The sequence below is a fragment of the Diceros bicornis genome, chromosome 6 (genome assembly GCF_020826845.1).
Source record: "Diceros bicornis minor isolate mBicDic1 chromosome 6, mDicBic1.mat.cur, whole genome shotgun sequence".
Lineage (NCBI taxonomy): Eukaryota > Metazoa > Chordata > Mammalia > Perissodactyla > Rhinocerotidae > Diceros > Diceros bicornis.
The window spans coordinates 5,109,709-5,136,853 of record NC_080745.1 but is presented as its reverse complement, the minus strand read 5'-3'; the positions used below and the strand labels follow the sequence as shown (position 1 = coordinate 5,136,853).

Below are 27,145 nucleotides of genomic sequence, written 5' to 3'. Positions count from 1 at the left end.
CCGTTAGAAGTTTCCTGGGGCCGTCGTGCTTGTACCATCCCTGATTGGAGGTGCCCCTGACTGGTGACAGGATGTAATGCTTTGTTGGCCTCACCGGACTCTACTTTTATTGTGCCTTAATTGAAAATGTTCTGCATTAATTCACAAACATTTATCTTTAAAAGTTAGGAGTTAGAAATGGAGTCGATATATCTTCAGAAGTACGTGGGGACGTGTCTAACTCAAGGTCTTGCAGAAGTGGCAAGAATTCGCCCTGTGGATCCAATAGAATATTTAGCATTGTGGATTTGCAAGTATAAGGAAAACGTGGCCATGGAGCAACTGGTAAGTATAGATCTTCTTTTAGAAAATTAGAAGAGTAAAATAATTGGTTCGGTTTGTCTGCTTTTTAAAAAAGGTCAATATTGTTATTTCTTTCTGTTATAAAAATACTATGTTTATTATACAAAAACTTGGACAAGATGAAAAAGTAGAAGAAGGAAACAATACCGAAAGAAGACCTCTATTTAGATTTTTAGGTATTTTCTTCTACTCTATTTTCTACACATCTGTCTATAGATATTTTTACATAGTTGTGATCATATTCAATGTATAATTTTAATTTTGTGCTCTTTATTTGAATAAAACATGCATTTCCCCAAATTATTATACAATTTCCAAATGGATAGACTATAATTTACTTATCCCTTTCCCTATTGTTGATAATTAAAATGCTTTCAAAATTATTTTGTCTCGAATTAGTCACGTGATATTGTTTCTAAACAATGCTAGAGACAAAAGGAAATGGCCGACTTGGAGCGTGAAAGAGAACTAGCTCTGAGGGAGCAGGAAATGATGGAGAGGCTCAGAGCAGAGGAGCTCATGTTTCAGCAGGTGAGACAAGTAACAGAGTTCAGAGGTGACTGGAATTAACAGTGTCAACCTCTGTTTGGTGTAACCCAAGTGCTGAAAAACTCCCCATCTCTGGTTATTTAGTGTATGGCTTTCTTATATCTTCATCTCTATGTATGTCTTCTTTGCTGGAAAAGCAGCAGCAGTGAGGTAGGAGGAAACCAAGGAGTGTGCCCTCGTGGAAGCCAAGGGGAGAGAGCGTCTCAGTGAGACCTTGGTGGTGAACCATGTCTATTGCTGGTTGAGTGAGAGCAGGACTGCACAGTACCCATTCAAGGCCACTGGTGACCTTGGCCAGTGTGGGTGGGGGGCGTACAGCAGGGGAGATGGTGAGTATAGATAATGCTTTCAAGGAGATTTTTAGGGAAGAAGTTTTTTTTTTTTTTTTTTTTTTTTAGGAACAGAGTGGAAGTGGAGAGGGAGTTGATGTTAAGAAATAGAGGGGATGATTTCTAGAGTCAGCTGTCCATGGAGGCAAAGCTACATTGAGTCTGGAACATAGGTTAGGCAGGTAGAAGGGAATTTCTTGATTCAAGGAAAGAGGAGAGGATGGTGTAGGTACATGTGGGTTATAGGTTTTGTGGCACAAAGTTGAAAGCAGTTTTCTGTGTGACTGTTCTTTATGAAGTAAGGACCATGATCACCTTCCAAGAATGAGGTGGTAGTGTAGGAGGTGTGGGGAGAGTGGTGAAGGTATGAAGTGGTAGCTTTGGAGCATGACAGAGAGAGTTGGCCAGGGAACCTTAGCATTACTTGGTAGCAATGAGTACCCTGATATGGTTGGAGACCAAGCATTTAAAATGTTGCCATTTGGTTTGGCTTTGTGATGATGTGATTTTTCTCCACTTAGGCCTAGATATCTGCGTGAAGATGTGGAAGAGGCAGACCCTTGACTGAAGTAGGTTTAGGGTAGCAGGACTGGGGAGCTGAATGTGTTGGTAAGAGTGGTTGAAGGGCTAGGTCATGGAGTATAAACTAGATAGAGGAAAGTTCCAGAGTGGCTTCTGCACTAATCTAATTTATGGAGAGCTTCTGAACTAAATGTAAGTCACCCCTCTAGTTCTACCATGTACTTAACTCTAGAGTCTCGACTCAAGTCTACATAGTTAAAAAGGGAAAGAAGCCTATTAGGCACCTTAGGTGGATGTGGCTGTTGAAAACTTGACTGCTTCTGAGTCTTCATTGTTCAGTCATTTGGCTTCTTCTTGTGGGAAGTTGCAAAGTGTGGAGTTGGATGTCAGTCATCTAAGTGGGCAAGTGTGTGCTGCAGTGGTCCCAACTTTGAGTGAGGAGCTGCCCTTCCTCTTGCAGCTCCTGTAGCTGGTGTGTGTCCCCCGTCTATCAGTTCTCCTTCCCCAAGACAATTACATCACAAAGGTGGAGATACTTAACTTTCTTTCACCCTTCTACTTTAACTTACTTAGATAAAATTTGACAGTACTGGAAATCACACATTTCTCTAACTGTATCATGTTGACCATATGAAGCAATCCACTGTGCATCGAACCCTAAGCATTGTATTGGGAGTGGAAGATACAATAATATTCTGCAAAAGATTTGGCCAGTAAAGAAGTGGATTGGTGGGCAGAAATAGATGAGAGAAGGAGAAGGGACATGTGGAGAGATGGACCAAGAGAGAAGAGCTTAGGAGAGAGCAAGGCTGAGATGAAGAGGAGCAGAGAGGCCTCTCCACGCCCCTGGGGTCAAGTGGGCTGGAGGTTCAGGACTCTGGCCGCCTCCCTGTTGGTTGCAAGAGCAGGTGTCCTTGTAGTCAGTACTGCTGACTTGAAGTTCCTTGACATTTTAGGCACTCTTTAGCAAGCCCTGGTCCTTGTGAACAGGCAAGTATTTTTATTGCTGTTTTCTACTTAAGAGCTTATTTATTTTTTTTTTTTGTGAGGAAGAGCGGCCCTGAGCTAACATCTGCCAATCCTCCTCTTTTTGCTGAGGAAGACCGGCTCTGGGCCAACATCCATGCCCATCCTCTTCCACTTTACATGGGACGCTGCCACAGCATGGCTTGACAAGCAGTGCGCTGGTGCGCGCCCGGGATCCAAACCAGCGACCCCTGGGCCGCCGAAGCGGAGTGCGCGCACCTAACCGCTTGTGCCACTGGGCAGGCCCCTGTGCTTATTTTTGAAGTAAAAGCTTTTTTGTTTTGTATTTGTTTGTGTACCTTTCAAATGGTTTTACTCATGTGTGAAGAAAGGAATTGGGTTTTGAAAATTTCCTGAAAATGTTAAGAAACTGATTATGTTGACCAATGTGGTTGATATTTAGCGACTGCACTTTGCATTATTGTTGAGATGTTAGAGTTATTTCACTTCCTCTACCAGTGTCTGAAAGGCGATTGAAGGATCTGTTCCCGCATTTCTGCTACCTACTCCATCGCTTTTATCTTAGTGGGGATAATACGAGAATACCAAGAAATTACCTTTAACAGCCCTTTGTGAACAAATATTAATTACTGTTTATTATCTCTTTGTTTGTAAAAATGTATTTTTTTAAAATGTAGTTTCAAGATGGTCTTAATGGGGTGACCTTATTAGCTTGTTTGTGGAATGGTGGTGGACTGATGGTGAGAAATTATTTTCTAGTTTGTGTTGGCAAACTCTCTCTGTAGAGGTAGATATTTTATGATTTGCAGGCCAAGAGGCAAAGTTGAGGATCTTATGTAGGTATTATGGTATATTATGTACATATAGCAAGAGAGAAAGAAAATTTCCACAAATATTTTATTGATGAAATAAAAAGAATATGTGAGTGATAATATGTAAGTACAATTTTTTTGTTTGTAATACAGGCTTATTACTGAGAAGAATTAAATTCTAGTTTTAAAGATAACATTTCACTTAGTTGGAGTTCAAAGTTACCATTCTTTGGGGCCGGACCCGTGGCGTAGCAGTTAAGTGCGTGCGCTCTGCTGCTGGCGGCCAGGATTTGGATCCCTGGCGTGCACCGACGCACTACTTGTCAGGCCATGCTGTGGCGGCATCCTGTATAAAGTGGAGGAAGATGGGCACAGATGTTAGCCCACGGCCAGTCTTCCTCAGCAAAAAAGAGGAGGATTGGCATGGATGTTAGCTCAGGGCTGATCTTCCTCACAAAAAAAAGAAAACAAAGTTAATGTTCTTTATCATCAAAATTAATTGGTTTATTAATTTATCTGTTAATGCTGATCCATAATGAGATTTTATGTATTTCATCTTTGAAAATATCTTTTCACACAGATAGGTCCTGCCAAATACTGGTATCAGTCCATGTGCATATAGTTTTTTTGTTTTTTTTTAAATTTTTTTATTTATTTTCCCCCAAAGCCCCAGCAGATAGTTGTATGTCATAGTTGCACATCCTTCTAGTTGCTGTGTGTGGGACGCGACCTCAGCATGGCCGGAGAAGCGGTGCTTCGGTGCGCGCCCGGGATCCGAACCCGGGCCGCCAGCAGCGGAGCGTGCGCACTTAACCGCTAAGCCACTGTGCCGGCCCATGTGCATGTAGTTTTAATTGAGCATTTTCATCTTTTGGAAGGCATTTGTAGAATTCTATTAGATTTTTCTCTTGATATATGCCTTTTAGCATGTCATTGCCTTGTAGATAATCACTTCTAGTTGAGGGTTGGTGAAAGCTTCCAAATTACACAGTTAAATAGATTGTGAAATATGGAAATTTCCTTTGCTCTTACCTCGAGGCCTAAAAACACTCTGGAACTATAGTTTGGAGCTTGGGAAGCATATCCACTGCAAATTTGTGTAGGAATGGAAATCTAGTTTCTTGTTTTAGTTTTTGATTGCACTGGAAGTGTTTGAAGAAGCTTGACATTTTGATTCAAACGTTAATTGTTGAAATGACTTTTCTTCAATGTAAGTTTTACATATAAGTGTTGTTTTGCCTTATAATTTTAGGTTGAATTGATTAAAAAGCATTATTAAGTCTGCAGCAACAGCTAATTTCCAAAGCCATTTATGTTTGATAAGTTTGATAATAGTGGTTGAGAATGGTTCTTCTCATTCAGAAAAATTTCAATCTTGGCCCTGAGCTCAAAAATTCACAATAAAACATTACCACTATTAAGCCATGGAACTGCTGTGTGGTAGGGCAAGTCAGGATATATATTCAGCTTCTGTTTCTGACAAAAATTCACAGAACTGATGGTCTTAAATTCATAAGAGTGAATAAAGGACACTGTTGACAGTACTGGCTCAATAACATGTGATAGATTCAAATGTTTCCTGCAGAGTAGCTGCTATTGAATAATACAGTGAATACTTATAGGCTTTAAACACTATATTTTCTCAAGCTTTGTAAATTTGTGCAACTAAGCCTTTTTCTGTTCCACACATATTTTTATCACCATTAGTTGTAACACATCTTAGCAGATTTCACTTCTGGTTGTACTGAATTAATGTTTCTCAACTTCTTCGAAAATATTCCCTATAGTTGTCCCATGAAGACCATTCATAGAGGCTGATTTTTCAGTCACTTCCAACTCAGTATTGACTCCTTGAATAAACAACAACAACTGAGCAGTGTTGGGAACTTGGTCTACTCCTCAAGAGCCAAGGAAAACCACTCAAAATCATTTGCCTTTTTTTAAAATAACTTTTTCAATTTCATTTATTTATTTTTTATTGAGATATAACTGACATAATGTTGTGTAAGTTTAAAGTAAATCATACAACTTGTTGATTTAATACATTTGTATATTGTGATATGATTACCACTGTACCATGTCACATAATTATTTCTTTTTTGTGGTGAGAAGAATTAAGATCTAGTCTCTTGGTAACTTTAAAGTTTGTAATACAGTATTGTCGACTATAATCACTATGATGTGTATTAGATTTCTAGAACTTATTTATCTACTGGTTGCAAATTTGTACCCTTTAACAACATCTCCCCAATTCCCCCACCCCAATATATTAACATAAATTCTTCTGCAAAGAAGAAATCAATATACATCTGGAATTTTCCTGCATTGTATTTGAAGAAACTGTCCCTGCCTTCTACAAAAGAAATTTGATTTATGGCTTTATTGAATTATCTGGAAGAACAATTATTGGTTTGAGAATAACAGACTATATGAATGAATGCATTTAAAACAATGGCTTCCTCATGAGCTGATATTCAGTAATAAAGAAATTAGAGATATTAAAAGGAAGGCCTTAGAGAAATAACTGAAAAAAATTATCACAGCTCCCAAAGATTGGGAATACCTAGTCTTCCTAATTATTTCGCTTCTGCTGAAGCTTCCTATTTCTAATTTAAAAACAAAATATGAAAGAGAATTAAAGCAAGTTGTTTTAAAACAAATGAATAAAGTATTTGCAAAGATAAATAGCTAAAGTGAAAGAAAATCCAATTGACGGGAGATAAGGTTGAAATTTGAAGAATAAGATAGATAAGACACATATGATATTTTCACATTTATCTTAATCCTGTAAACAAATGGAAACCAATTGGAGATTTCACTTTCTCTCTTCATTGTCTTTGTTTTAAAAAAATGATAAAAGAAATTCATTCTCGTTGTTAAGTTAAAAGAACACAGTGAAGTATATATAATAAAGTATGAACGGTTTCTTTCACTTTCCTCATGACTCACTCTAGTTAAGACAAAAGTAGTAAATTGTTTGGTTTGAATTATTCCAGAATTTTTTTGCTATAAATCCATACGTAATATGTTTGGCATGTGCATGGAATTATACGCATTACTCTCCAAATATTTTTTTTATTTGAACAGAATTTCAGCACCATCTTTTCATGTCTGTACATATGGGTCTCCTATAGTCTTTCTTTTCTTTTTTTTTTTTTCTTCCATGGTCATTTTATTTGGCCTCCACAGGCTTGTTTTTTTTTTTTTTTATTGCAGTAACATATGTTTATAACATTGTATACATTTCAGGTGTACATCATTATTCTTCTAGTTCTGCACAGATTATATCATGTTCACCACCCAAATACTAATCCATCACCACATACATGTGCCTAATCATCCCTTTCACCCTCCGGCCTCCCCCCTTCTCCTCTGGTAACCACCAATCCAATCTCTGTCTCTATGTGTTTGTTGTTGTTATTATCTACTACTTAATGAGTGAGATCATACAGTATTTAACCTTCTCCCTCTGACTTATTTCACTTTGCATAATACCCTCAATGTCCATCCATGTTGTTACAAATGGCTGGATTTCATCATTTCCTATGGCTGAGTAGTGTTCCATTGTGTATATATACCACATCATCTTTATCCATTCGTCCGTTGATGGGCACTTAGGTTGCTTCCAAGTCTTGGCTATCGTGAATAATGTTGCAGTGAACACAGGGGTGCGTGAATCTTTCTTTGGATAAATACCCAGCAGTGGAATAGCTGGATCATATGGTAGTTCTATTCTTAATTTTTTGAGGAATCTCTATACTGTTTTGCATAGTGGCCACACCAGTGGCCAGCAGTGTATGAGAGTTCCCTTCTCTCCACATCCTCTCCAACACTTGTTGTTTCCTGTCTTGTTAATTAGCCATTCTGATGGGAGTGAGGTGATATCTCATTTTAGTTTTGATTTGCATATCCCTGATAGTTAATGATGTTGAACATCTTTTCATGTGCCTGTTGGCCATCTGAATATCTTCTTTGGAGAAATGTCTGTTCATGTCTTTTGCCCACTTTTTAATTGGGTTGTTAGTTTTTCTGTTGTTGAGCTGTATGAGTTCTTTGTATATTTTGGAGATTAACCCCTTATCAGATACATGGTTTGCAAATATCTTCTCCCAATCGTTAGGTTGTCTTTTCATTTTGCTGATTGTTTCCTTTGCTATGCAGAAGCTGTTTAGTTTGATGGAGTCCCATTTGTTTGTTTTTTCTGTTGCCAGGTCAGACATGGTGCTTGATAATATGTTGCTAAGACCAATGTCGAAGAGCATACTTCGTATATTTTCTTCTAGAAGTTTCATGGTTTCAGGTCTTACATTCAAGTCTGTAATCCTTTCCCAACACCATTTGTTGAAGAGATGTTCCTTTCTCCATTGTATGTTCTTGGCTCCTTTGTTGAAAATTAGCTGTCTATAGATGTGTGGGTTTATTTCTGGGCTCTCAATTCTGTTCCATTGATCTGTGTGTCTGTTTTTGTGCCAGTACCATGCTGTTTTGGTTACTATAGCTTTGTAGTATATTTTGAAATCAGGGAGTATGATACCTCCTGCTTTGTTCTTTTGTCTCAGGATTCCTTTAGCATTCGGGGGTCTTTTGTTGTTCCATATAAATTTTAGGATTCTTTGTCCTATTTCTGTGAAAAATGTTGTTGGAACTTTGATAGGGATTGCATTGAATCTATAGATTGCTTTAGGAAGCATGGACATCTGAACTATGTTAATTCTTCCACTCCAAGAGCATGGAATATCTTTCCATTTCTTTGTGTCGTCTTCAATTTCTTTCAGCAATTTTTTATAGTTTTCACTGTACAGATCTTTCACCTCTTTGCTTAAGTTTCTTCCTAGGTATTTTATTCTTTTTGTTGTAATTGTAAATGGGATTGTATCCTTAATTTCTCTTTCTGCTGCTTTGTTGTTAATGTATAGAAATGCAACTGATTTTTGTATGTTGATTTTGTATCCTGCAACTTTACTGTATTCGTTTATTACTTCTAAAAGTTTTTTGGTGGATTCTTTAGGGTTTTCTATATATAAAATCATGTCATCTGCAAATAGTGACAGTTTTGCTTCTTCCTTTCCACTTTGGATCCCTTTTATTTCTTTCTCTTGCCTGATTGCTCTGGCTAGGACTTTCAGTACTATGTTAAATAGGAGTGGTGAAAGTGGGTATCCTTATCTTAGAGGGATAGCTTTCAGTTTTTCACCATTGAGGATGATATTAGCTGTGGGTTTGTCATATATGACCTTTATTATGTTGGGGTGCTTTCCTTCTATACCCATTTTGTCCAGAGTTTTTATCATAAATGGATGCTGTTTCTTGTCAGATGCTTTCTCTATGTTTGTTGAGATGATCATGTGATTTTTATTCCTCATTTTATTAATGTGGTGTATCACGTTGATTGATTTGTGGATGTTGAATCATCCCTGCATCCTTGGAATAAATCCCACCTGATCATGGTGTATAATCTTTTTAACGTATTGTTGTATGCAATTTGCTAGTATTTTATTGAGGATTTTTGCATTGATGTTCATCAGTGATGTTGGCCTATAATTTTCTCTTTTTGTTTCATCATTGTCTGGTTTTGGTATCCCTAACTCATTCTATGAGTTAGGGAGCTTCACCTCCTCTTCAGTTTTTTGGAAGAGTTTGAGAAGGATAGGTATTAAATCTTCTTTGAGTGTTTGGTAGAATTCACCAGGGAAGCTGTCTGGTCCTGGACTTTTATTATTGGGGAAGTTTTTGATTACTGTTTTGATCTCCTTACTGGTGATTGGTCTATTCAAATTCTCTATTTCTTCTTGAGTCAGTTTTGGAAGGTTGTATGATTCTAAGAATTTATCCATTTCTTCTAGATTATCCAATTTGTTGGTATATAGCTTTTCATAGTATTCTCTTATAATCTTTTGTATTTCTGAGGTGTCTGTTGTAACTTCTCCTCTTTCATTTCTGACTTTACTTATTTGGGCGTTTTCTCTTTTTTTCTTGGTGAGTCTAGCTAAATGTTTGTCAATTTTGTTTATCTTTTCAAAGAACCAGCTCTTGGTTTTATTAATTTTTTCTATTTTTTTTTTTAGTCTCTATTTCATTTATTTCTGCTCTGATTTTTATTATTTCCCTTCTGATACTGATTTTGAGCTTTGTTTGTTCTTCTGTTTCCAGTTCCTTTAGGTGCACTGTTAGATTGTTTATTTGAGATTTTTCTTGTTTGTTGAGACAGGCTTGCATTGCACTATAAACTTCCCTCTTAGGACCACTTTTGCTGTATCCCATAAATTCTGGCATGTCGTATTTTCATTTTCATTTGTCTCCAGGTATTTTGTATTTCTTCTTTGATTTCTTTATTGACCCAATTGTTGTTTGGTAGCATTTTGTTTAATCACCACATGTTTGTGGCTTTTCTGATTTTCTTCCTATAGTTGATTTCTAGTTTCATACCGTTGTGGTCAGAAAAGATGCTTGGTATTATTTCAGTCTTCTTAAATTTATGGAGACTTGTTTTGTGGCCTAATAGGTGATCCATCCTGGAGAATGTTCAATGTGCATTTGAAAAGAATGTGTAGTCTGTGGTTTTTGGATGGACTGTTCTGTATATATCTACTAAGTCCATCTGGTCTAGTGTGTTGTTTAAGTCCAGTTTTTCCTTATTGATCTTCTGTTTTGATGATCTATCCATTGGTGTAAGTGGAGTGTTAAAGTCTCCTACTATTATTGTGTTACTGTGTTATTTCTCCTTTTATGCCTGTTAATAATTTCTTTATATATTTAGGTGCTCCTACGTTGGGTTTTTAGATATTTACAAGTGTTATATCCTCTTGTTGGATTGTTCCCTTGATCACTATGTAGTGCCCTTCTTTGTCTTTTGTTACAGTTTTTGTTTTAAAGTCTATTTTGTCTGATATGGGTACTGCTACCCCAGCTTTCTTTTCACTGCCATTTGCATGGAGTATCTTTTTCCATCCCTTCACTTTCAGTTTGTGAGTGTCTTTAGGTCTGAAGTGTGTCTCTTGCATGCAGCATATATATGGGTCTTGTTTTTTTAATCCAATCAGCCACCCTATGCCTTTTAATTGGAGCATTTAGTCCATTGATGTTTAAAGTAGCAATTGGTAAGTATGTACTTACTGCCATTTTTTAACTTTTTTTGTCTTGGTATTTTAGTAGTTCTTCTCTGTTCCTTTCTTCTTCTCTTGCTCTCTTCCCTTGTGATTTGATGACTTTCTTTAGTAATATGTTTGGGTTCCTTTCTCTTAGGTTTTTGTGTATTTATTGTAGGTTTCTGGTTTGTGATTACCATGGGGTTCACGTATAGTAACCTACGTATATAGCAATCTATATTAAGTTGATGGTCTCTTCAGTTTGATCTCTCTCTGAAAGCTCTACTCTTTATCTCCTCTCCTCCCACATTTTGTGTTTTTGATATCATATGTAACCTCTTTTTGGGCATTTGTATCCATTACCCTCTTATCATGGAAATAGATAATTTTTCTTATTTGTGGTCTTCTCTTTCCCCCTTACATAAGTCCCTTTAGCATTTCTTCTTTTTTTTTTTTTTGGTAAGGAAGATTGGCCCTGAGCTAACATCTGCCAATCCTCCTCTTTTTGCTGAGAAAGACCGGCCCTGGGCTAACATCCATGCGCATCTTCCTCCACTTTATATGGGACGCCACCACAGTGTGGCTTGACAAGCAGTGTGTTGATACATGCCTGGGATCCGAACCGTCAAACCCCAGGCCTCAATAGCGGAGTGCGCACACTTAACTGCTTGCGCCACTGGGCTGGCCCCTCTTTAGCATTTCTTGTGGGACTGGTTTCTTGGTGAAAAAGTCCTTTAATTTTTGCTTGTCTGGGAAACTCTTTATCTCTCCTTCCATTCTGAATGATAAGCTTGCTGGGTAGAGTATTCTTGGCTGTAGGTTTTTTCGCTTTAGAACTTTAAATATATTGTGCCATTCTTTTCTAGACTGTAAGATTTCTGCTGAGAAGTCAGCTGATAGACTTATGGGATTTCCTTTGTATGTAACTTGTTGCCTTTCTCTTGTGGCTTTTAGGATTCTCTCTTTATCTTTAATTCTGGGCATTTTAATTATGATGTGTCTTGGTGTGGGCCTCTTTGGGTTTCTCTTGTTTGGTGCTCTCTCTGCTTCCTGTACCTGAATGTCTGTTTCCTTCCTTAGATTAGGGAAGTTTTCAGCTATTATTTCTTCAAATAGATTCTCTGCCCCTTTGTCTCACTCTTCTCCTTATGGGACACCTATAACATGGATGTTAGTGCACTTGATGTTGTCCCAGAGGTCCCTTACACTGTCCTCACTCTTTTTAATTCTTTTTCCTTTTATCTGTTCAGCTTGAGTGATTTCCTCTAGTCTTTCCTCCAGCTAGCAGATCTGTTCTGTATCCTCTACTCTGCTTTCGAGACCCTCTAGTCAATTTTTCGTTTCCAGTTTTGTAGTCTTCATTTCTGCTTGGTTCTTTTTTATATCTTCCATTTCCTTGTTGACGTTCTCCCTGAGTTCATCCATTCGTCTCCCAAGATCAGTGAGCATCCTTAACACTCTTTGTTTGAACTCTCTGTCGGGTAGGTTGCTCATTTCTTTTTCATTTAGTTCCTTTTCTGGGGTTTTGTCCTGTTCCCTTACTTGGAATGTATTTTGCCTCCTCATTTTGCCTCTTTCCCTGTGTTTGTGTCTATGTATTAGGTAGGTCAGCTACGTCTCTTGATCCTGGAGAGGTGACCTTATATAAGTGATGCCTTATGAGGCCTTGCAGTGTGCTTCCCGCTTGTCACCAGCTCCAAATGTTCCAGGAGTGACCCCTGTGTGGGCTACGTGTGTCCTTCTGTTGTGGTGCGGTTGTTCTTGCCGGAGGTGCCCAGGGATGCTGAGCTGTCCCCCTGGCCAGCTGGTTGTAATGCTCAGCTGCGTGTAGTTGTTGTCGGCCCTTCAGTCTCTTTATCAAGTGTGGGGAGCCCCAGCACAATTGGCTGCAACGTCTAATAGCACATGCCTGTTGCAGTTTTTTCATTAAGTGGGTAGGCCCCCTGTGTGGCTGCTTGTTGGGCTCAGGAGCTTAAAATTGGTGTAAGCCTCTGGCCTATAAGGCTCTTGTCAGCTCTCTGAGGATTGCAGCTCCAGTGCCTCAGGCACTGGAGCACCCAATTGTTTCAGGCTTTGGAAGGTGGGGCCAATCCCCTTGTGGCTCTTTGAGAAGCACAAGTTTTCAGCAGCTGGCAAGCCCCATCGCCCATAGGTCCACACACAGTCAACATGGTCCTGCCCCATGTGCACACCCCAACCGCCTGAAGTGGACTCAGTCTTTCCAAGGCAGGAGCCTCACACGCTCCACCATCACCTTGCAGTCTCCACCCGCTCCTTGTGCACGCCCTGCCCCACAGAGGTGGACCCACTCACCCGGCTGCAGATAATCCAGGCAGCTCACTTAGCAGGTCCACAAGTTGCCCGAGGGCTTGTTGTTGGGTGGGCCCAGTCCCTAGGGTGGGCTGCCTGCCCTGGCTGAGCTGGATTAAATTGGTGCTTTAGTGGGTAAGGCAGACTTTGGGCTAGCAGGCCACAGGAACAACTCCAATGGTGTCTGCCAGCGTCTGTGTCAGCACGCCCACACCAGGTCACAACAATGGCCACCGCCAATGTCCCAGTGCCTGGAGAGGTGTCACCTCTCACCGAGATGCACTCAGAGCCTATCAGGTGAGTCTCTTTTCACCAAAGGACTGTACACCTTTCTTTCTGGTGATTTTAGGTTGCTTTTCAAAATGGGTGAGTTTGTGCATGAGCCCTTTAAGAGCCGGCTTTAATTTCTTTGTGTCCTAGCTTTTCTAGGGGTATTCCCCAATATTGTTAGTAGCCAGCAAAGCCAGATATTATAACACCTCAGTTGTGCTGGGTCCCCAAAATTTCTATAATGGGAGAGCTCCCCAGCTCAGGGCCCCCACTCCTCCAAGGGGGGCTGCTCCTAGGCAGCTATGAAGCCTTGTGGCTTGTGAAGGTGGCATTTTTTTCTTTCCAGAAGGGAATTTCTGCCCCTTCCTCCTCAATTAGGATTGTCATTTGTTGCAGGAGTTCCCCTTATCCAGTTTTCAGTTCTCAGGGGTAATTTTTTCAGGAGTAGTTGTAAATCGGCTGTGTCTGTGGGAGGAGATGAGTTCAGAGTCCACCTACGCTGCCATCTTGACTTTTCTCTATCCGTTTGCCTTTTTTTTGTTGACTATGGACGTTGCTCCCAGTGTCCTCAACTATTTGAGCAACTGTTCTTGCCAAAAGACTAATAATCTTAGTTAATTTTTTTTTGGACACTGAAATCAAACACATGTTAATTAAATCACCATTGATAAGTGTATTTCCTTGGTAGGCTGAAAAATGAGCCACTTGGAAACTTACTTTCATTGTAGCCTCATTTTCATTTTTAATTTTTGTGAAGAAATTCTGCTCTGATGAAATAAGTCTGTTTTAAATTTTCTAATATTTTTGACCTTTGCTTTCATGTGAGTTGAGAGTATTGTGATGAGTGCGTCATGTGGTAATGTTGATATTTATCATGTTCATTTAGTACAGTGTCATCACATCATAAACACCATACTTTGCCATGTAATTTGATAATAAAATAACGCACACTCCAAAAGAGCAACATTCCAAATCCACTTCTTTTCTTGTTTTGACATACGTATGCACTGATAAAAAAGGCCACAGGACAGTGAGACCGTGGCTCCACAAGCTGTTGAGTTAGAATGACGTCACTGTGGTTTGTGGTGTGCTGAGCAGCCGTGCGCAGCGATGAGGGCGCCACATGTGGTCTCTGTTGTAACTACTCAACTGTGTTGTTGTAGCACAGAAACAGTCATAGACAAATAAGGAAGTGAATGAGCATGGCAATGTTTCAATAAAACTTTATTTATAGACACAGATTTGAATTTCATATAATTTTCATGTGTCATGAAGTATCATTATTCTTTTGATATTTTTCAACCATTTAAAAATGTATAAAAACTGTTTTTAGCTCGTGAGCTGTACCAAAACAGAAGTTGGGTCAGTTTGGGCCTGCAGAATTTAGTTTGCTGGCCTCTATTCTAGTGTGGCATATGTGTTGTGTTGGGACCAAATATATTGTTAATTATCTATAGTTTCGGATAATATACTTAAGATTTTCTCATCTACTGTTCTGCAACCAAGGTTTGGCTATTTGAAGATCTGTCTATACTTAAAGAGATTTTATCTGAAAAAAATTACTGCATTCTCATTTGTAGCTTCAAGAAGAAGAGAGAAAATAACTTGATTTTGTAAATGGTGCTTTTCCAAAATTACAATTAAGGAAGTTTCCTTTTTTATTTTGTACTTCAGGAAATATTTGTAAAAGCTAAAATACTGGGTGTCAGTGACCATTTGTGTAAGTTTCTGAAATTTCGGTGGGCGTAAACTTATAATTTTTATTTATTTATTTTTTTCCCCCAAAGCCCCAGTAGATAGTTGTATGTCATAGTTTCACAGCCTTCTAGTTGCTGTATGTGGGACGCGGCCTCAGCATGGCTGGAGAAGCGGTGCGTCGGTACGTGCCTGGGATCCAAACCCGGGCCGCCAGCAGCGGAGCGCGCGCACTTAACCGCTAAGCCACGGGGCTGGCCCTAGGTGGGCATAAACTTAATTATCCTGGCGCACTTCAGAGTGATAGAGTTAATTCCTTGCAATTGATCTGAGTCTAATATGACTTATTTATTTCTGAATATTCAGCAACAGCTGGCATTCCAGCTGGAGTTGGAAATGCAAGAAAAAGAGAGACAGAGAGGAGAAGAACTACAGAGAGCTCAAGAACAATTGGAGAAGGTAATTTGAAGTTTTATAAATGTCTGTTTTATTTTTAAAACCTCTTAGAATCCTCAGACTGTTTCCTCCCGCTGTTATAGCATGGGATTCATGGTCTAAAGACCTGACACACATTAGCTGTGGGACTTAAGTCTTCAAACCTTTCTAGTCTCAGTTCATCTTTTTGAAAAACAGGGATAACAGTATCATATTATTAGCAATGTCTCACTGGGTGGTTGTAAGGATCAAATAAGATCGTGTATGTGAAACTGCTTTGTGAGCAGTAGAGCTCTTGAATAGTGATATTGCCAACATTTTAGTCAGCCGATAGTTGTTCCTAATTATGGTAGCTGATGTTGAAGGTCAAGTTCTTTATGAGATTGGGAATATTCTGATCTCTGAGACAGTAGTGTGTTTCTTATCTTCATGTTAGATATATTATCAACAATAATTTACATTTTTAAAAACATGTTTTTGTATGTATTTTTCATGTCTTTCATTAAATAAACTATTCACCACTTCTATCAAAACAGTCAATCTCTGTGGACTGTGTCCATGTCATGTGCTGCCTCTAGTTTGACCAGTGTTTCCTTGTAGCCAAAATATATGTTTCCTATAGACTAAACTTTTCAATGACTGAGCTATACTTTTCAGCTGGATCTTACATATTGTATACTTAGAGCTAGTATCTGTCACTCAAATGTTACTCCCCCATTTATTCCATAATTAAAATTTAAAACAGAAGCAGGTTTCATACGATATACTTATTAATATCTTAGATGACAGCTTCATTATTAAAGCAATTAAACAAATTTGGAAGGGTGAATTGAATAAAAAAGATGAGTTTTTTTTTTATTGCGGTAACATTGGTTTATAACATTGTATAAATTTCAGGTGTACATCATTATATTTTGATTTCTGTGTAGACTACATCATGTTCATTACCGAGAGACTAATTACCATCCATCATCACACACATGTGCCCTGTCACCTCTTTTACCCTCCCTCTCTGCTTTCCCTGTGGTAACCAGCAATCCAATCTCTGTCTTTATGTGTTTGTTGTTGTTGTTTTTATCTTCTATTTATGAGTGAGATCATACAGTATTTAACCTTCTCCCTCTGACTTATTTTACTTAGCGTTAATACCCTCAGTGCCTATCCATGTTGTCACAAATGGCTGGATTTCATCTTTTTTGTGGCTGAGTAGTATTTCATTGTATATATATACGACATCTTTTTTATCCATTCATCCCTTGCTGGGCACCTAGGTTGCTTCCAAGTCTTGGCTATTGTGAATAATGGTGCAGTGAACACAGAGGTGCATATATCTTTATGCATATGTTCTTTGGATAAATACCCAGCAGTGGAATAGCTGGATTGTATGGTAGTTCTATTCTTAATTTTTCAAGGAATCTCCATACTGTTTTCCGTAGTGGCCACACCAGTTTGCACTCCCACCAGTAGTGTATGAGAGTTCCCTTCTCTCCACATCCTCTCCAACTTGTTGTGTCTTGTCTTGTTAATTATAGCCATTGGGATGGGAGTGGGGTGATATCTCACTGTAGTTTTGATTTGCATTTCCCTGATAGTTAATGATGTTAAACATCAAAAAGATGAGATTTTAAAAGGATAAATCGAAAGCCTTATACATAGTGTTAAAAAAAACTGACGTTATCTTAGTCTGAGTGCAGTAGGACACATGGATATACATGTGTATGCGCGCACGCACACACACACACGTAAATACATACCCCCTTTCTCTTCAGTTAAGATTCAGAATCTAAAATGAAAGAAGAAAAACTAGAATACATTAAGAAGACAGATCAAGATGATAAGAGAATTGAAAGTATTTTTCATCAAGATGCCCTGAGAGTTATAGCTGAGTTCCAGAAAGTCTATGGTTTGTAGGAGGGACTGGGCTCTGTTTTGTGGCTCCAGAGGGTCCCCCCATGTTATTCACTATCTGGAGGCATCATCAGACTGTGGGACCAGAGCCACAATAACTTTAATCATCCATGTTCCTACTGGCTTATCACCCCTCAACTCTCTCCTGCAGAGTACCGCTGCCTCACACATTGCTCAGAGACGAGTCCATTCGTGTCCTTTCGCCCTGGCCTTCTTGTGGCTGCAGAGACACAACTTAAACTATCATTTGCAAAAGGAAATTTATTGGAAGGATCCTGGGTTTGAAGAAAGGCTTTTACAACTAAACTGTGAAGGGCTCTGGTACAGTTGGGCCTTCCAGAGCTTTGGGAGCAAGAGAATGCAATGCTACCAGGGCTCTCACCTCTGCTGTTCTCTGGCCGTTAGTGTCAGTTTCTCACTATGACCTGGTTTGCTGCACGTGGGTGAGGAACATGGTCCTTAATGGCTCTAGGGTCTCATAGTGTTGTGGCTCCTCCTGACTGAGAGGATTGGGTTCCTTTTTTTGGTTTCAGTTAAGAAAAAAATCTTGGGGAAGGATTCTGACTGGCTTAATTTGTGTTCCCCCTTGGCTGGGGGACAGGGTACTATGAGAACATAGACTTTCCCACTACAGCCGTGTGATTGTGAGATAAGACATTCTCAGGAGAATGGAATGGTCTTGAGAAAACAGTACAATATATGTCCCCTATAATTAACAAACAGCCAAAATGAGTCAGCTCATGGTCAGTTAGGTCACCTTGCTGTCATAAAATGAAAAGATAGAGGCCATAACAAGGCTTGCCTTGGTTAGAAGAACGTTTTCACATTCAGAAAGAGGCCTTCTGTGTGTTCAGAGTATTCTAGAGGGCATTGCTCAGGCACCATAAAGAGGGTTTGCCCATTGGATAGGGACTTGGGCCAGATTAATTCTTTCAGAAATATTTTCTTTTTTCTTATTATGTTAAAATTCTACTTAACTGCGAGTTCTCTTTAAAATCTCTTATTTTAAGAATTTATTAAAATTTTTGTTTTGTTACTTTTCATATTTGGTAATAATTTGGCTTCAGGTTTAATGTTTTAGCCCCTTTCATTTTTTAATAAGCTGTATTTAATTATAAGCAAAACATGGTCATCTTCTATTGGTATAAAGTATTAAATGAGACTGTGATCTGCAGTTTTACATTGAATGTATTCAGATCACTCCTTTAAGAGTGACAACATTTTTGCTGTTAAATTGATCATAGCATTGTATAATAATAAAAATGCTTGAAAATTAAACATGGAATCAAAATTAAAAGTGTATTCAAAGCATTTTTTTCATTTTTATGTATTATAGGAGGTGAGAATGAATATGGAAAATATAGCTAAGAGTGAAGATACTTCACATTCAGAGGTAAGAAGAAGTTATTCTGTGTTATGTGAAATGAAGGGGTATCCTGGAATGTAAAGGTTAATTCTGATGCGTTAGTAGCTATATTTTTAATAAGAAGATTATCAAAACTGATAGTCCAAATATGTATTCTGGAAAGAACAAGTCACAAATATGATGTGGTTTAAAGAAAAATCTCAAAGTGGATAAAAATTGGACGTTCAGTTTGTGTTTATATTTTCAAAAATCAGAATATTGTGAGATATTGACCACATGATTACTTAGAATGATATATTTTAAATTTTTGACTATATTTTTTTAACAAGTTTCAGCATTTATTTCTAGAATTCCTTGGTCATTAATGAGTATTGGTTCATTTCATTAACTAACAATGTTGAATTTTGATGTTGTAATTCAGAAATTTATTATCAAAGTTGAAAGAAAACTAATGTATTAATTTTGAAGTCATTTAAAAGTAAAAATGAATTTTATGATTGTAGGATACAGCAGCAGGCTCAGGCAAAACACTCGCTGAAATTAGTGACCGATATGGGGCACCTAACCTGAGCAGAGTGGAGGAACTCGATGAACCGATGCTGTCTGATGTAAGTGTCTTTAGGAAAGTGGTGAAAGCCTAGTGCATTGGAGGCCAGGCTTGGTTGGCAAATGGGTCTTTGGCTTCGTAGAAAGAAAACTGGTTCCCTGGTTGCTGACCGTATCCCTAATTGGCCTTCTGCCCTTTTGTGAACATGTGCTGCTGGCCTCAAGGGTGAGGATGGGCACACGTCTGGCTCCTCACAAGTGTGTCAATGCTGATGGGAAGGTAGCTGGAAGCGATGTTGAGATAATAGTGTGCCCTTTTGTGCAGAGAGTGGTATATGTATTTTGGAGTTAGGCTTTGAAGATTTCAAAATCTCTTCAAAATATGTATTTAAAATCATTTGATGAAATACATAATCTTTATTTTATTTTTTTAAATTTTTTGTTTATTGCAGTAACATTGGTTTATAAGATGTATAAGTTTCAGGTGTACATCATTACACTTCTATTTCTGCATGGATTACATCATGTTCACCACCCAAATACTAACTACAACCCATCACCACACACATGTGCCGAATTATCCCTTTCGCCCTCCTCCCTCCCCGCTTCCCCTCTGGTAACCACCAATCCAATCTCTGTCTGTATGTGTTTATTTGTTGTTGTTATTATCTACTACTTAATGAGTGAGATCATACAGTATTTGACCTTCTCCCTCTGACTTATTTCACTTTGCATAATACCCTCAATGTCCATCCATGTTGTCACAAATGGCTGGATTTCATCGTTTCTTATGGCTGAGTAGTATTCCATTGTGTATATATACCACAGCTTCTTTATCCATTCGTCCGTTGATGGGCACTTAGGTTGCTTCCAAGTCTTGGCTATTGTGAATAACGCTGCAGTGAACACAGGGGTGCATGTATCTTTAGCCATTGGTGTTTTCAAGTTCTTTGGATAAAAACCCAGCAGTGGAATAGCTGGATCATGTGGTAGTTCTATCCTTGATTTTTTGAGGAATCTCCATACTGTTTTCCATAGTGGCTGCACCAGTTTGCACTCCACCAGCAGTGTGTGAGAGTTCCCTTCTCTCCACCACATGTTGTTTCCTGTCTTGTTAATTATAGCCATTCTGACGGGCGTGAGGTGATATCTCATTGTAGTTTTGATTTGCATTTCCCTGATAGTTAGTGATTTTGAACATCTTTTCATGTGTCTGTTGGCCATCTGTATATCTTCTTTGGAGAAATGTCTGTTCAGGTTTTTTGCCCATTTTTTAATTGAGTTGGTAGTTTTTTTGTTGTTGAGATGCATGTGTTCTTTATATATTTTGGAGATTAAGCCCTTATCAGATGTATGGTTTGCAAATATCTTCTCCCAATTGTTAGGTTGTCTTTTCGTTTTGTTGATGGTTTCCTTTGCTGTGCAGAAGCTTGTTAGTTTGTTGTAGTCCCATTTGTTTATTTTTTCTATTGTTTCTCTTGCCCGGTCAGACATGGTGCTTGAAAATATGTTGCTAAGCCCGATGTCGAAGAGCATACTGCCTATGTTTTCTTCTAGAAGTGTCATAGTTTCAGGTCTTACATTCAAGTCTTTAATCCATTTGGAGTTAATTTTTGTGTATGGTGTAAGGTAAGGGTCTACTTTCATTTTTTTGCATGTGGCTATCCAGTTTTCCCAACACCATTTGTTGAAGAGACTTTCTTTTCCCCATTGTATGTTCTTGGCTCCTTTGTCAAAGATTAGCTGTCCATAGATGTGTGGGTTTATTTCTGGGCTTTCGATTCTATTCCATTGATCTGTGTGTCTGTTTTGTGCCAGTACCGTGCTGTTTTGGTTACTATAGCTTTGTAGTATATTTTGAAATCAGGGAGTGTGATACCTCCAGCTTTGTTCTTTTTTCTCAGGATTCCTTTAGCTATTCGGGGTCTTTTGTTGTTCCATATAAATTTTAGGATTCTTTGTTCTATTTCTGTGAAAAATGTTGTTGGAACTTTGATAGGGAGTGCATTGAATCTATAGATGGCTTTAGGAAGTATGGACATCTTAACTATGTTAATTCTTCCAATCCAAGAGCACAGAACATCTTTCCATTTCTTTGTGTCTTCTTCAATTTCTTTCAGCAATGTTTCATAGTTTTCTGTGTACAGCTCTTTCACCTCTTTGGTTAAGTTTCTTCCTAGGTATTTTATTCTTTTTGTTGCAATTGTAAATGGGATGGTATTCTTAATTTCTCTTTCTGCTACTTCATTCTTAGTGTATAGAAGCGCAACTGATTTTTGTATGTTGATTTTGTATCCTGCAACTTTACCATATTTGTTTATTACTTCTAAAAGTTTTCTGGTGGATTCTTTAGGGTTTTCTATATATCAAATCACGTCATCTGCAAATAGTGAGAGTTTCACTTCTTCCTTTCCAATTTGGATCCCTTTTATTTCTTTCTCTTGCCTGATTACTCTGGCTAGGACTTCCAGTACTATGTTAAATAGGAGTGGTGACAGTGGGCATCCTTGTCTGGTTCCTGTTCTTAGAGGGATAGCTTTCATTTTTTCACCATTGAGGATGATATTAGCTGTGGGTTTCTCATATATGGTCTTTATTATGTTGATGTACTTTCCTTCTATACCCATTTTATTCAGAGTTTTTATAATAAATGGATGCTGTATCTTGTCAAATGCTTTCTCTGCATCTATTGAGATGATCATATGATTTTTATTCTTCATTTTATTAATGTGGTGTATCACTTGATTGATTTGTGAATGTTGAACCATCCCTGCATCCCTGGAATAAATCCCACTTGATCATGGTGTGTAATCTTTTTAACGTATTGTTGTATGCAATTTGCTAGTATTTTGTTGAGGATTTTTCATCGATGTTCCTCGGTGATATTGGCCTGTAATTTTCTTTTTTTTTTGTTGTTCTTGTCTGGTTTTGGTATCAGGGTAATGTCAGCTTCGTAGAATGAGTTAGGGAGCTTCCCCCACTCCTCAAGTTTTTGGAAGAGTTTGAGAAGGATAGGTATTAAGTCTTCTTTGAATGTTTGGTAGAATTCACCAGGGAAGCTGTCTGGTCCTGGACTTTTATTTTTGGGCGGGTTTTTGATTACTGTTTCGATCTCCTTACTGGTGATTGGTCTATTCAAATTCTCTACTTCTTCTTGATCCAGTTTTGGAAGGTTGTATGATTCTAAGAATTTATCCATTTCTTCCAGATTGTCGAATTGGTTGACATATAGCTTTTCATAGTATTCTCTTATAATCTTTTGTATTTCTGAGGTGTCTGTTGTAATTTCTCCTCTTTCATTTCTGATTTTACTTATTTGTGCCTTCTCTCTTTTTTTCTTGGTGAGTCTAGCTAAAGGTTTGTCAATTTTGTTTATCTTTTCAAAGAACTAGCTCTTGGTTTTATTAATTTTTTCTATTTTTTTTTTTGGTCTCTATTTCATTTATTTCTGCTCTGATTTTTATTATTTCCCTTCTTCTACTGTTTTTGGGCTTTGTTTGTTCTTCTTTTTCCGGTTCCTTTAGGTGCATTGTTAGATTGTTTATTTGAGATTTTTCTTGTTTGTTGAGATAGGCCTGTATTGCTATAACCTTCCCTCTTAGAACCGCTTTTGCTGTATCCCATAAATTCTGGCATGTCGTATTTTAATTTTCATTTGTCTCCAGGTATTTTTTGATTTCTTCTTTGATTTCTTCATTGACCCAGTCGTTGTTCAGTAGCATTTTGTTTAATCTCCACATATTTGTGGCTTTTCTGGTTTTCTTCCTATAGTTGATTTCTAGTTTCATACCGTTGTGGTCAGAAAAGATGCTTGGTATTGTGAAATACGTAATCTTTAAATTAAATTTTTGGGGCCAACATTTTGTTTCTCAGTAGCAAACCCTGGAACAAAAAAGTATCCTAATGAAAGTGCATGCTTTTGCAGGATGGAAGTACGTTTGTTTATGTCATAAACACACAGTGTTTTGTGTGGCCAGGCACAATGCCTGATGCTGTTGTGAATAAAACAGTTTTTGACCTCATCTACGGGGGAAACAGATAATTGGACAAGCAATTAATAGTCATTGATAGAGTGGCCAGTGTGCTTTGAGAGTAAAAGGAGGAGCTGTGGATAGTGAAGCCAGATCAGCAGGTGTAGACTGGGACTGTCTGCAGAGGGCGCATTTAGTCACAGGTGGGAGAGCCAGCCCCACTGAGGAACCTTGGTCAGGGGTGGCTTCCTGAAGGAGGTCAGTTGTTTGTCCCTCAGTGATGGGGTGGGGAGGACGTGTGAAGACCCAGCTGGGGGAGAGTGTGAGGCCTGAGGGACAAGAGGTAAGGCAGGGGAGGAAGCAGGGGCCAGGTTATGAAAGACTTGTAGTTCGTGCTCAGACGTTTAGTTTGTATCCTCAAGGCAGTGGAGGCCGATATGATCAGAACTGCATTTTAGAAAGGCCATCTGGCTACAGCATGTGAAGAAAATGGAGTAATAGATTTGAGGAGGCCCGTTAGGAGGTTATCATAGTAGTCTAGAGAAAGATGACATTGATGGCCTGAAGTAGTAAATGGTGTTTTTAAGAGCTGTTCAGAAAGTAGAGCTGAAAGGACTTGGTGCTAATCATAGTCAGTGGATAAATTGTTAAGTGTCTGCTATGTTTTGGTACTACGCAGGGAGCTAGAAAATACCAGTGAGCAAAACACATTGGTTCCTGCCCTTTGGGGCCCATAGGCCAGAGGGGAAGGTGTCTGAGAGGACCGGAGGAGGGAAACCTGACCAAGTCTGGATGAGTCTTCTGGAGGAAGTGATTTTTAAGGAATTAGCCTGAGATAAGCCCAGTGGATGGAGAGAGCAAGATGCTTTCAAGGAACTGAAATAGTCTAGTATTCTGGTGGGTTGCATGAGGCTAGGAGAATGGTGTGATTTGAAGCTGGTGAGGTGGATAAAGGCCAGCTCACACAGGGCTCTTTATGCTGTGTTAGGGATTTTGGACGTTAGTGGGGGTCATTGAAAGGGTTTATGTAAGGATTAGATATGTGTTTTTAGAAGGTGGAGAGAGGATTCGAATGGACAGGAGAGGAAATGGAAGACCACTAAGGAGGTTATTACAGTCATCCAGATGCAAGATGACCAGGACTAGGACCAGGGTGCAGACAACAGAAATGGGGAGAACTGGAGTGGATTCGATATTGGCTGGGAGGATAAGGAAGAGAAAGAAATCAAAGATGATGCCCAGGTTTCTGCCTTGGGAAACTGGAATCTTTACCATTTTTTGAGCTTTACCATTTGTTGAACATAAGAAGAGGAAGTAGGTTTTGTGAAAATGATGGCTTCAGTTGTGGGCATGTTGAGTTTCCGGTGACTCTGAGATATGCAGGTGAAGATGGTTAAAGACCAGTTGAGGTATGATACGGTTCTGAAGGACAGGAGGGAGGTCCAGGCAGGAGATAGGAATTCAGCGGTCATTGGCATATATGCAAGTGAAGCTAGGACAGCGTGTAAGGTGCCTAGGAGAGCTTGCAGAATGTGAAAGAGGGGGTTCAGGGTGAAACCATTAGAAATTCCAACATTTGAGGGGTGGGTACAGGAAGAGGACCCCTGCAAGAAGGATAAGGATAACAATAAGAGAGTATAGCAAGAGAAGTAGAAGAAAGGATGGGTTAATAAATACACTGAGAATGCACTTGTTGTTATATTGAATTTGGATTTTATTTGAAATAATTTGAAACTATCAAAAAGTTTCATTTATGTAGTCACATAGAAATTACCTAAACTCTATTTTCTTTGGCTTGTACGTTTTCACAGTTCTAATTGTATTAAAGCATATTTACTTTTTATTTTGCTTTTAGGTTGCATTAAACATTGATCAAGATTTATAGGATCAACCAACCTAAGAGCAATAAATTTTTCTTCTTGTTTCAAGTTTCAAAATATGAGGTTCCCAACTGTTATTTTTTCTTCCAAAGCTGAACTCTACTTTTTTTTTCTCTGAAGACAGATTTATAAATGGGCTTCAAGGGTGGCTTAAATGGGCTTAAAATAGCCCATTTTGTTTTGGATTCCCCAATGCAACTGGTTGTTTGTATGATTCTATTGAGAGAACAGGAGAGAGAGTTTCCCAAAGCAACCAAAAGGCGCAAATGGGAGATGTGCTGAAAAGAATGTGTGTATCTCGGTGAGAAAAAGATTGCCTGACATGCAATTTACTGGTCTGTGAGAAGTGAAGGAGGCCACCACTGTGGAGGGCTCAGGAATATTCAACATGCTTTAGATATGGCATTTCGTCCTGGGAGTGAACTGCAAAACTTTCCCCAGTTTGCTGGGAAGTGCTTATAATCCGTGCTTATTGATGGGACTGGAATGGAGAAGGATACAAAGTTCTGGGTACGGAAAGGCATCATTTCTTCTGGGACAACCAGTGGGCAAGAGTACTGGGCTACTGTTGAAGGGAAGATCTCCCCTGGAAGTAGGCCATGCAGGTGCTTCCTGATTGCACTCTTGGCCCCTTGGAAATTTCAGCTCTAGCCTTGAACTTTAGGGAGTACTTTGCTTCCTTTATAAAATTCTTCCAAATCTCAATCTATGTTGTGAATCCTTTCTGTTCCTTAAGGAAGGGTGTAGGCATGGAAACATAAATGCCAGGAAGAGGCTCCTTTTTTTAAAAAAAAAAAAATTATGGTTTTGGTTATAACACCTTTCCTGAGGCAATGAGAACAGAACAGCCTAGTTACTTAAATGGGAAGAGAAAAAGGGAAAAAATAATGGGAAAAATATTGGTTTCATTAAAAAGAAATGTTATCTTGTCATATCAGAGTTTTGTACATTTTTGAGTAAAAAGTCCTAGGTGCCTTGGAACCATGACTTGTGTGTCAGGCAGGTGACTAGGCACTGTGCCCCCAGCATGGATGACCTGCATTCACACCACCCAGGCAGGAGTGTCTAAGGGAGCAAGAGAGCATAGTGTCCTTCTGGGCCTTGGCGTCAGCCTATGCAGGCGCCGTCATGGAGGGCTGGGGCCTTAGGGCAGGCCCAGAGGGATCTTGGGCTCAGCATAGCCCGTGCAGCTCTCCAAAGGGTGCAGTCTGCTGCTGGGATTTGACAGCGAGAGTCTTCGACTGTTGGCTCATCACGAGGTGAAGCTTTGGGTTCTGGGGCAGGGGTAGTCTTGTTTGAAGAGCTCCAAGTCAGAGCTGGGCGTAAGAGGTAAGAGGTAGAATGGGGTAAAAGAGGAGATGAAATAGGTTCAACCTCTTGGTAGAGAGCCTCATGAAGATTCAGCAGGTGATCCGGGAGCAGGCAAATGGGCTGATGTATGGGAAGAGGCTCCTGTGCCCACAGGGAGACTACTCACAGGTAGAGCAGATGCCCACTGCCCCTGGGGGCCTGAGGCAAGGCTGTAGTCTGCCGACAGATGGCTACGCTGCCTCTGTATCTAGGTCTTAGAGTTGCCAATGGCAGTAAGATTTCTTTTAGACCCACCCCATGATAGGGGTAGGGATGGCTCCTGTTCTGGCATCCTGGGGTTGGTTGAAGCGGTCTAGATTTTCTTGCTGAACTGGTCTCTTGGTAAGCAAGGATAAGAGAAGAAGAGGAGGAAATGGATGAAAGAATAGGGAGATATAAAGGATCTAAACATAGATGATTAAACTAGATTTTCTCACTGCAGAAGGTGAGATATACATATGTGGAAGATAAAAAAACAAAGACATGGATAAGGAGAACAGATTAGTGGGTACCAGAGGGGAAGGGGGTGGGGAGTAGGTAAAGTGACAGATGGAAACTAGAATGTTGGTGGTGAACACAGTGCGGTCTATACAGAAGCTGAAATATAATAATGTACACCTGAAATTTATACAATGTTATAAACCAATGTGACCTCAATAAAATAATTAAAAAAAAAGATGAGATATAACAGATCATCAAAATACAGGTGCACTAAATACACCTTTTGGCTGAATCTCAAATCACCGAGTGTTAATCTTACTATTCAGCCAGTCAAGGCTGAAGATATA

General features: G+C 39.1%; 1 protein-coding gene across 1 annotated transcript; it reads left to right on the top strand.

Annotated features, from left to right (window-relative positions):
* Window positions 1–45: 45 nt before the first annotated feature.
* DYDC1 (DPY30 domain containing 1) lies at window positions 46–26,860 on the top strand. Its single transcript, XM_058542775.1, has 6 exons — window positions 46–324; window positions 772–873; window positions 15,268–15,360; window positions 18,581–18,637; window positions 19,114–19,218; window positions 24,983–26,860. Exons 1-6 carry the CDS (start codon window positions 178–180, stop codon window positions 25,010–25,012), a joined length of 534 nt encoding a protein of 177 aa, XP_058398758.1. The 5' UTR covers window positions 46–177; the 3' UTR covers window positions 25,013–26,860.
* Window positions 26,861–27,145: the final 285 nt, after the last annotated feature.

Coding starts and splice junctions, on each gene's coding strand:
- DYDC1 (XM_058542775.1), top strand. CDS start 178: ATGGAGTCGATATATCTTCAGAAGTACGTGGGGACGTGTCTAACTCAA. Junction 874..15,267: donor AGGAGCTCATGTTTCAGCAG/GTGAGACAAGTA, acceptor CTGAATATTCAG/CAACAGCTGGCATTCCAGCT. Junction 15,361..18,580: donor CTCAAGAACAATTGGAGAAG/GTAATTTGAAGT, acceptor TATGTATTATAG/GAGGTGAGAATGAATATGGA.